This window comes from Neomonachus schauinslandi, chromosome 15 (genome assembly GCF_002201575.2).
Source record: "Neomonachus schauinslandi chromosome 15, ASM220157v2, whole genome shotgun sequence".
In the NCBI taxonomy this organism is placed as follows: domain Eukaryota; kingdom Metazoa; phylum Chordata; class Mammalia; order Carnivora; family Phocidae; genus Neomonachus; species Neomonachus schauinslandi.
Window position 1 is genome coordinate 56,119,801 of NC_058417.1, and position 10,607 is coordinate 56,130,407.

Genomic DNA, 10,607 nt, shown 5'->3' on the forward strand with positions numbered 1-10,607 from the left:
GATTCTTCCCAGGGGTGGAGCAGGGAAGACCTACATAGGAATCCCGAAGGAGTCGTCATTAATTTGCTAGCTCGGCGCATCGCGCTGCAGTGGAACATAGTTGACAAGCTCTACTTGTGAGACTGTGGCCGGACCAGTAGCCCGAGGAGCAGGCCGGGCCCCACAGTCTGGCGCCCCGGCTGGGAAAGACAGAAGTGCACTTCCAGATGCCTCCTAAGTGGGCAGTACTGCCTTGGGCTTAGGAGACCTGGATCAGATGCTACATAAAGCACAGAGCAGTGGTCCTCAGCCCGGCTGCGTATTAGACTTACCTGGAAACGTTTTAAAATCCCTGTGCAGCACACCTCCCAGAGCAACGCAAGCAGAATCCCTGGGGCTGGGCCCCTAGTTGGTTCCATTGAGGAGCCAAGGCCGAGAAGCAGTGGCATGGAGGAATCTTGTCATTGTCCTGAAATAGCTCTGTCGACCTCCTGTGCCCTGGAATAGCAATTTCTAAGAGTTCGGTTAGCCTCGTTTGGCACTTAAAGCTCACTTTTTCTTTTTTTTAAAGATTTATTTCAGAGAGTGTGTGCAATGGGGAGGGGAAGAGAGAGAGAGAGAAGCAGACGCCTGCCGAGCGTGAAGCCCCATGTGGGGCTGGATCCCATGACCCTGAGATCATGACCTGAGCCGAAATCAAGAGTCGGACGCTCAACAGACTGAGCCACCCAGGCGCCTCTTTTTTTTTTTTTTTTTTAAAGCAAAACTTCTGGGCCAAGCATGGTGCGAACCAAGCACAGTAGAGGGGCTGCGTCATGTGCTCCAGCAGCCCCCTGAGGTGAGGAGCTGGGCTGGGCAAGGTCACAGAACACGCCCAAGGCCATCCGCTAACAAGGCTCAGAATCCAGGCCCGCTCCCCCGTGGGCTCCATCGCAGAAGGAACACGACGAGATGCACTAACCAGAGGGTCTGGGCCACCCGTGCATCAGAAACAGGACGGGAGGCAGACGGACGCGAGGAGAGCTGGCTCGCGCGGGGGCGGGGCGGGCGAGGCTGCAGCCTCGGGCAGAATTGCTTCAGAAAACCTAGGTCCTGAGCTGTCGGGGGCACCAAGGGCGCCGTCCCCCACCTACAGAAGTCTAGGTGATGCCTGCCCGGTGACCCTCCAAGGCCATAGCAGCAGATGGCACCTGCCCCTGCACGTCTGCCAAACAGGAATACCCCCGTGAGACCGTCTGGGAAAGCGTGGACCCATCCGGGGGTATCTCTGCTTAGGGTATCTCCACTGCGGGTTTGACCTGGCCCTCCCCACTGCCTCGCCCAGGCCCGAACTTTGCTCTTCTGGATCCCCCTGTAGGATGAGGAGCAGTGGGGCCCATCACTGCATTCTCATCCTGCTTCCCCACCTGGGGCCACTCCCCCAGCTCCTGCAGACCTGGGGGCTGGGGCTGTGACAGCCGAGCCCCTCCTTCCCGTACTCTCAGGTTCACGGCATCCCACAGGACCCTCAAACCGCCTGGCAGGATCTGGGGGCTCCCCATCACCCGCCACAGGCAGCCAGACCCCCTCCTGCCCCAGGCCTGGGTGCTGGCTGCCCTTCTCCCCATGGCTCATTGGAAACTGAGAGCTCTTCCCCACCAGCCTCTCCCCAAATTTGCCTTCCACTGGCGTGGTACCCACTGGGCATCACCACTGATGGCTTCATCGCCCTGGACACTGCCTGCCTGGCCCGCCTGCGCAGGCGCGAGCCCCCTGAGCACAGGCTGGTCAGGGGCGACTGGCAAGCTGTGCCGTGGTCCACCCTGCCATCTGGGGCTCAGCCAGCAGAGGGCACCCTGCGCTTTGGGCACCAGACGTCCCCCCACCTGTCCCCTAACCCCACGTCAGAGGGCGCTGGAGGGCGGAGTGCGGAGGAGAAGCATTCAGCCAGAAAGAGGAACTCGGCGGGGGGGGGGGGGGAGGTTCCCCGCGCCCTCCGCCTACAGGTTGTCCACAGGGTGAGGGTACACGGCCCAGCGGTGCGTGCGTGCACTCGGCAGGCCCGGCTATAAGCACAGAGTCCCAGGAGAAGCTCATTTTGCAAAACATGTTTTATCAGAATAAATAGAGTCCCAAGCAGGATACAGTCCACTGGGTGTGCCCCCCCACTCGCCCACCCTCCAGTTCCAGCCCTCATGGGCTGCAGAGTCCGGGTGGGCGTCAGTGCCCACGGGGCCGCGGAAACAGAGAGCAACCCCAGCACAGGGCGCACCTGTGAGCAGACGCAGAGCTGCAAGGCCTGTCGCTGTCCTACCAGGCGTCCGGATCATCCGTGAGCCTCTCAGCCTCCTGGGTTCTACCAGCCCTGCCAGAAGGGGGAGTCAGCGAGGGGCCCCTGGGACCTCCGGGGACGTGGGGGGCTGAGGGGTAGTCCCTCCAGCCGGGCCGAAGCCAGACGCCCAGTAGCCCTGCTCAGGAGCTGCCTTCAGGCCTCCGGAGGGTGGAGAAACCTCTGGACGGCCTCAAAGGGGCTGGGCAGACCTCCGATGTGTCCGTAGGTGGGGCGGGGGGTGTCGGACGGCTCAGTCTGTGGGTCCCTGCTGCCCAGGGATGAGCCCCGGGGCCTCGGACTGCACACCAGGCCCGGTGCGTGTACCCCCTGGGGACCGCGGGGGCCAGCTCCCAGGCACCCCGACTTAGAAAGAAAAGTGCCGCAGCGCCCAGCTCGACCTGCCCCTGCGCGCACTTCTTTCTTCTCTAGTTTCCTTTTCTCGCCAGACTTCACCACGCCTGAGCAAGAGAGCTGGGAAGGAGGGCAGCCGGGGAGGCCGGCACCCCTTCCCTCCTCACCCCCCAGCTCCGCATGATGCCCGGCCCTGGCCCCTCCCCTCCATGCTCACACACCGAGTGCCCAACCCCTCCAAGGCCCCTCACCTGCTCCTCTCTTTCCTGTCATAGACGGAGTGAAGCTTGTTGATCAAAAAGACTTTGTCTTCCCCCTCCTAGAAAGGCCAGAACACAAAGGGTGAGGGGACAGTTGTCCATCCGTCTGTCTGTCCAGAACAGACTATTCCATGAGACAAGCACAAAAAGTTTAAAGGGGAAAGAGGCACCAAACGAGGACGGAAAAACCAAGAGCCAGGCAACGGGCATATATACAGATCGATCAATCTAAGCTTCCTAGTGGCCAAGACGAAAAAGAAAATGTGATCAGGGGCACAGTGAAGGCCACAGAGCCAGCCTGACTTAATTTAAAACTGGCCCCGCCACCTACTGACTCTGTGTTGAGCGAATTACGTCCTCTCCGACCTCAGAGTCAGCATCTGTAAGCGGGAGATAAGGGTGTCTGCCGCACGGAGCTTGTGTGAGCTTCCACTGTCGTTCTAATTACCACCAACTTGGCAGCTCAAGACAACACAAATTCATCTTTCAGTTCTGGAGGTCAGAAGTCCAAAACGGCTCTCACTGGGCCTAGGATCAAGGTGTCAGCCAAACTGGTTCCTTCTGGAGACTCTTGGGGAGCATCCTTCCTTCCTTTCTCCAGCTTCTGGAATCTGCCCACAGCCCTTGGCTCGAGGCTGCTTCCATCTGTGCCGGTGGGTGCAGAGGGCCGTGCCCTTGAGTAAGCCCCCCTGCCCAGGCCCGGGAAAAGCAGTTCCAGGGGCCTAGCCAAGCTCAGACCTGCAGCCCCAAAGCCTTGCAACCGGGGCAGGGCTCGGCCTTGGCGGGGGGGGGGGGGGGGGGCGGACACGGGCTGCAGCAAGGGCCTGCCCGGAGGGCCTTTCCAAAGCTCCCGGAGAACTAGCAGGTGGAGCTGGGATCCTCCTCCCGACGCTGCTGTGCATCTACCAGCCCCACCTCCACCCCCGGTACCCCGAAGGTACCCGCAGGGCTTGGTGCACTACACAGTAGGGCGGGTGGGAGCCAGCTGGCAAAGACCCGCTTCCGCCAGCTGTGGCCAGGTGACCGCCTCAGCCAGAATGCCTGGCCTTACGCCGTGCTCCCTGTGGGCGCGCCAAGACGCCCGTGTGTATAAGGGAAGGAGATGGGGGCCTCCCATTGTGTTACTTGAACCCCCTAAGAAGTGGGCGCTGTCCCTAAGGGACCTTCCCGCTTGGGGCCCAGGCCCTGCATCAGTAAGCCAGCAGGAGGGGCCCACGCCTACCGCACCCCAGCCCTGGCCTGCCATGGCTGACACCCCGCGCCTGACCCCCGAGTCCTCCTAAGGCAGCGTCCCAGGTGGCCCCCAGCACACACCCGGAGGAGGCGCAACCCCCAGCCCCGTGTGAACGCCAGGCCACCGGCACAGTGGCCCAAGCGTCCAGGGGACAGTGAGAATCTGCGGAAGGGGAACGGCCGCGGGGAGAGTGACGGCGAGGCCCGAGCCCACCCAGCGTCTATGCGGGGACCCGCCGTCGCTGGCAGGTCCGGCTGAGCAGACCCCGGCAGGACGCGCCCCCCGGCTAGGAAAATGCCAGCCCGAGTGATCCAGATTCCGTGGTCGCTGGCTTTTAACCGGACGCGAGGCCCAGCAGCCAAGCAGGGAGGGACGGTCCACGGGGCCGGGCTGGGCCGCCTCTGGGGTGGGCTTGAGCAGCTCGGGCCGGCGGATCCCCAGGGGCCGACGGTGCAGTGGGGGTCCCGGGAGGGAGCCGCCTCCGGGCGTCTCAGCCCACCCTGCCTCTCACACTTACAACAAACCGAACGTGCTTAATACAAAGGACGAAAACCCGGGCTCGCGTTTAACTTACTCCACTTGTTTGGAAAACGAGGGCAATGAACAGGGTCCATGTCCTGGTGCGGGTCCCCCAAGAAGCCCAAGGGCTATTTCCAGTACCTCCAAGACCCTCACAGAGACCGCAGCCCCGCGGGGCCGCCTGCCCGAAAATGCCGCCTTTCTCTGCCGGGGCCGCGATCCACACCCCCCCAGGGCGGGAGCCCTGTCCCTGAGGGCGCCCCAGGGCGGGGCTGCCTCACTCCCGCTCCGCTTCGTACGGCCCCCCGCAGGGCCGGGTGTCATTTGTGGGGCAAACAGAGCCTCTTGCGGCCGGGCTGGGGGCGGCAGGGCACTCACGTTGCTGATCTGCTCCTTGAGGAGGCAGATGACCCTCCGCTGGCCCTTCACCACCTGGATGTGGAGGTAGATCACCGCCCTGCAGGATGGGGAGCCGCGCGGTCGGGAGGGGCTCCGCGCTGGAGCCCAGGGGACCGACAGGCTGGGGCCCCCACCCGGGCCGGTCCTCCTGCGGGGCCCGCCTGCCCGCACTCACAGCAGCAGGGCCGACACCAGGTAGATGGGGAAGGTGTTCTCCACCAGGTACCGGTGGACCCAGGGTAGCCAGGAGACCCTGGGGCCCGCCTCCTCCAGATGGCGCACCCATGCCTTGCCCGCCTCGTACATGCTGTTCAGGCCCCGGAACGGGCCGCAGGTGCTCGAGGGCTTCACCCTGGGGGAAGAGGGCGAAGGCGACCCCCACGTCACCCCACACTGCAGCCCCCAACCCAGGGGGCACGCTGCCCCAGAGGCCGGGCGCCACTCACCGCCACACAGCGAAGCAGAGGAAGACAGCGGCTCCCAGGAAGGAGGGGAAGCAGAGCAAGGAGATGAAGACGGTGCTCATGTGCGAAGCCAGCCAGGGCCGGCGGGGCGCCTGGCAGTTGGCCCTCAGGCTGGTCTGGGGACAAAGGCTGAGATCCGCCACGGCCACAGCTTCGGGGGGGGGGGCCCTGGGCGACACCCCAGGCCGGGATGGGCTCCCCGCCCCCAGGGAGCTGACACTCAGAATGTGAGCCTGTGGGTTGCCACACCGGTTTACGGAGGGGCGACCGAGGCGCATGAGGGGCGGCCTGTCCACCGTCCCTCAGATACGGAGACCTGATGGGCACTGCCACCTCCGATGGCCGTGCCCGGTGCTCCAGGAATGTCCTCTCCAGCGGGCCCCCGCAGACACCGTCCCGCCACTCAGACGAGGAAATGGGGCCAGAGGGAGAGGCTGGTTCTCCAGCGCCGAGCGCAACCCAACCCAAGGACAGAGGAGCGGGGGGCCCTTCCCTCGGCCCAGGAGGGGCCTGCAGCTCCGAGCAGCTCCCAGCCGCCGGCCCTGCTCTGGCCGGCACCTCCGGGCACCCAGCAATGACCACGGACCCCGACGCGATGCTGCCCAGCCAGGAAAGGCAGTGACGCTGGGGGGACGGCAGTCAGGGGAGGACGGGAGGGTCCCGTGGCCCAGCCTGGCTCAGGCTCCCGAGGCCCTGCCGCCCTCCCGGGCGCCGGCGGGCACCCTTACCTTCTTGACATAGAAGATGAGCAGCAGCTTGACGATCTGGATGGCAGGGAGGAGAGGAGAGAAGAGGACCCCCAGCCTGGGGAGGCAGAGGCTGGGGTCACGACCCCTGTGCTGCACCCCACAGTGACAGCAGCCGGGCTCGGGGTCACGAGATGCCCCACCCCAAGGCCAGGCTGGGGGAGGGCACAGCAAGAGGGGCCGCACGCTGCACGTCCTGAGAGGCGAGGGGTCAGGGCCCACGTCACTGCGGAACCCCCAAGCCGGGGCCTTGCTGCAGGCCTAAGGGGGAAAGGGGCTCAGCCTTCCGGGGGCAGGGGGGGTCGGCAACGGCAGGCGAGCAGAAGACGCTTACCAGGTCAGGGTCTGCCCATAAATCAGCTCCAGAACGTTCCCGGCAATGTCGAACTCCGGTTTCTCCCTCCTCTTAAGCTGCTTCTCAGAGATGAGCCTGGGGCAGAGGAGCCCCCGAGGGTCACTTGGGGGTGCCAATCCCAGAGACCGATCCCCAGCAGGCCGGCCAGTGACCCTCCCCTCAGGCGCCGGTGGATGTCAGGGGACAAGGCAGGCTGAGGTCCTCCACCTGAGGGGCTCGGGGCTACAGCTGACTTCCTCTCCGTCTTTTCTCTCTCTTTTTTTTTTAAGTAATCTCTCCGGCCGACGTGGGGCTCGAACTCAGGACCCTGAGATCCAGAGTTACACGCACCCCCCACGGAGCCAGGCGCCCCGTCTCGGTCTTTTTTCTACGCCCGGGTGTAAACATGCACAACAGGCGCAGACGTTTTACGGACTGTTAAACGTCCCGTTTTTAAATCACTATTAATCTCCTAGGTTCCCGGAAAAAAAACCACAAACGAGAAAATAAAAGCAGTAGCAACACCGGAGCCCAGCAGCCTCCCGCAAATGTCCCTCCATCCCTCCCTCCTTCCGTTTTCCCTGGACAACACTGAGATTAGACATCATTTGGGAAACTCCCTTCCATCTAAGCACGCGTTACATCCTGACTTGGGTTTTGCTCACTCGGCCGATCTTCCACAGAAAAGGCGGGCGGGGGCGGGGCGACGGCCGCCGCCTCGCCTCTCGCGGGTGAGGATGCTCGGAGCCCTCCTGAGGGCAGGGGCGAGGCGGGCGGGCGGGGAGGGCAGCCCAGGTGCCCAGGGGGCGCGCGCAGGGCCCGGGGCCTCACCTCCACACCAGCTCCCCGAACAGCGTGTCCAGCAGCACGAAGATGAAGTCCAGCACCATGAGCCGATACAGCTCCTGGCCCACAAAGTTCTCCCAGCACTGAAACAGAGCGGGCCTCAGCCCCCGGGCCCCTGGTGCCCCCGCCACCCTGCCCACCCCAGCAGCCCACCCAGGGGCCCTCCCACCGCCCCAGGGCCACCCAGGGCCACCCTCACCTGGTCCTTCAGGGTGCCCACCCTGCGGCCCAGCCAGTGGTAGCAAAGAATGCCCAGGATGACCATCTTGAGGATGAGGTTCCTGTAGAGGACAGGGAGGCGGGGAGTGCTGAGAGAGGGGGACCAGGGTGGGGGGGGGCAGGGGCCCCGCCCCAGGCAGCCTCCACCTGCCCCGCCTGGCCACACACCTGCAGACGGCCACGTACACCTCCAGCACCGGCGAGTCGTGCCGCTCCAGGGCCGCCAGGCAGCGGAACAGGTAGGGGGCCCCCAGGTTGAGGAGGCAGACCACCACGGGCAGGGCCAGCAGCGCCCCCTCCTGCTCGACAGACACGGGGCTCTGCAGGAGGAGGGCCGGCGGCGGTCAAGGCAGGTGCCCCGGTTGTGAGGGGGCGGCCGGGAGGGGCCCCCGGCGTGGAAGGAGGGGGCCAAACTGCCTGGCAGCACCTCCCTCCCTCCCCAAGACACGCCCACCCCGGCCTCCGCTTCAAACCACACAGGAAGGGGGTGGGGACACGGGTGTCAGAAAGAGAAACCCAAAAGGCAGGGGGAGCCAGAGACGGGCGCAGGAGGAGACAGAGCCGCCCGGGAGAGAGGGGGCCGAGGGCGGGGGGCAGGCACCGGGGGTCCGTCCGAATTCAGCAGGGGTCTGACCCTGTGGCCAGGGCTCCAGGGACGGTCCTCTCTCTGCCCGCACCTTGATCATGAGCTCGGAGAAGGCATAGACGGCCACGGTGCAGCCCAGCGTGGTCCCCAGGGACAGCAGCCACACGAGCCCTCGCACGGCCACCCGCCGCAGCTGCCCGCACGCGCTCGGGGAGCCCCGCCGTCGCTGCCACTCGGCCAACAGCTCCTGTGGGCAATGAGCCCGTCACGAACCCCGCGCAACCGCGCAGAGACACACACGGGACCCGCCAGGTGGACAGCTGGGGGAGCCCGGAGGGACCCAGGGGTCGCCTCCCTCCCTCCCCAGCCCTGCCTCCTGAGCCCCGCTCCCTGCCTTGGAGGTGGACGGGCCCCCAGCTGCCCAGAAGCCCTAAGGCTCGAAGGACACCTGGCCGGCCATGGGAGCTCCCTGAGGGCAATGAGGGCCCATCAGCCAGGTCAAAGCTGAGAGCACCCCGGAAAGGCAGAGAACAGCGCACAAGGCCCGGCCTGGCCCCCGGCCTTGGGTAAGGGACTGAACCTCAGGTCGGTGTGCTCACGGGCAGCACGGGCAGCTAACAGTCCCTGCCCTGGGCTACCGTGGCGAGCCAGGGTGCGTGCCGGCAGGAGCCCCGGGGTCTCTGCCCACGGTGCCCCTGGCCGAGGGCCCCGAGAGCAGCTAAGCCCCTTGCATCGGAGCGTCGGCCCGCGGGTTCTCCAGCCTGCGGCTAAGGGCGAACTGACACACTGAGCCCCCCAGGATGGAGGACAGGCCAGCAGCAAGGACCCACCCTGAGCACGCACGCACACCGAAACGTGCTGTGAGCAGAGGGTTCTATTAACGGGCTCCTGCGTGTTCAAGGGCCCTGGACACTAACCCTGCCAATGGGTGAGAGGCAGCCCCAAATGGGTGCCCCATAGAGAAGAAAACTCCAGGACGATTCCCAGGGCTATCTCCTGTCCCTGGATTCAGGGCGACAGGCCAAGACCCCCCACCCCGTGCCCCACGCACAGCTCTGGCCACGTGGGCCTAAGTGAACATGGGCCGGGTCTGTGGGAGCCGAGATGAAGTCAGGGCCCCCGAGCGGCTCACCTTCAGATGGGTTCGGATGTTGTCGTGCTGGAGGCGGGAGGCCCGTCTCTGGGTCACCTTGTGGTCCCAGGAGCAGAAAACGGTGACGGCATGAACCCCTGAGGTGCTGCCCACCCGGTAGCTCTCCCCGAAAGAGTGGGACATGCTGGGAGAAGCAGAGCCAGGCAGAGAGGTGACGAGGGGCACAGAGGCCAGGGAGAAGGCAGTCAGGACGCTCCCCACAGCCAAAACCTGCCACTCACTCTGAGCCCTCTGGGCGCTAGATGGGCCTCCCGCCGACCCCCCTGCCCCTCTTCCAGCCCTGCGCTCTGGGCCTCCTGCCGCAGGCTGCTGGCCACCCTACATCAACCCTGTCTGATTCGGTGCCCACTGAATGCGGCTAGCAGAGCGGCGGGGCTCCGTGACCCACTGACGTGGCTGGCCGCCTCCCACACAGACATCGCCGCAGAATATGCCAACTTACCTCAGGCCTTTTGCACGGCCTATCCCAAGAGCCGAAACACCTTCCTCTGCTTCTCCCCTGCCCACGCGTATTCAACCTCCCTGTCTGACATGAGCACCTCCTCTAGACAGAAGCCAGCCTGACTCCTCGAGTGCTCCAGCGCACGCCGGCAAGCACCGCTGGGGCTCTGGGTCTTCCCAGCCTCCTCACTGGTCTGTCTTCTCCCCTAGACAGCAAGTTCCTCGAGGACAGGCCCCATGCTTATTTACCCTCCTGCCCTGAGCTGAGCACAGCCAATGTCTGAAGTGGGGAGGGAGATGAATGGTTGAGTGGGTGGAAGGAAGGAAAGAAGGAAAGAAGGAAGGAAGGGGGCGCCTGGGTGGCTCAGTTGGTTAAGCGACTGCCTTCAGCTCAGGTCATGATCCTGGAGTCCCGGGATCGAGTCCCGCCTCGGGCTCCCTGCTCAGCAGGGGGTCTGCTTCTCCCTCTCCCGCTTCCCCCCTCTTGTGCTCTCTCTCTCTCTCAAATAAATAAATAAAATCTTAAAAAAATAAATATAAAAAAAGAAGGAAGGAAGGAAGGGCGGATGGATGGATGGATGGGGGATAAAAGGAAGGAAGGGTAGATGCATGGATGGAAGGATTTATGGAAAGAAGAGTAGATGGATGGATGAAGGAAAGAAGGGTGGATGGAGGAATGGATGGAAGGAAGGGTAGATGGAAGGATGGATGGATGGATGGATGGATGGAAGGATGGAAGGGTGGATGGAAGGATTTAAGGAAAGA

The 10,607-nt window shown here is 64.3% G+C and overlaps 1 protein-coding gene across 10 annotated transcripts in view; it reads right to left on the reverse strand.

The window, feature by feature from the left end:
* Positions 1-1,123: 1,123 nt before the first annotated feature.
* Positions 1,124-10,607, reverse strand: part of TMC6 (transmembrane channel like 6) — a 15,346-nt gene continuing 5,862 nt past the window's right edge. For 4 of the 10 annotated variants that reach the window (XM_044921947.1, XM_044921946.1, XM_044921948.1 and 1 more), the window contains 10 exons: positions 9,381-9,525; positions 8,340-8,495; positions 7,831-7,982; positions 7,643-7,724; positions 7,429-7,526; positions 6,598-6,693; positions 6,246-6,321; positions 5,500-5,633; positions 5,229-5,405; positions 3,687-5,111 (listed from right to left, as the gene is read on the reverse strand). In XM_044921947.1, the coding sequence (XP_044777882.1) occupies positions 4,706-5,111; positions 5,229-5,405; positions 5,500-5,633; positions 6,246-6,321; positions 6,598-6,693; positions 7,429-7,526; positions 7,643-7,724; positions 7,831-7,982; positions 8,340-8,495; positions 9,381-9,525 (1,522 nt within the window). In that variant the 3' untranslated portion in view covers positions 3,687-4,705. The other 6 variants (XM_021680952.1, XM_021680947.1, XM_021680954.1 and 3 more) reach the window with 5 other exon arrangements.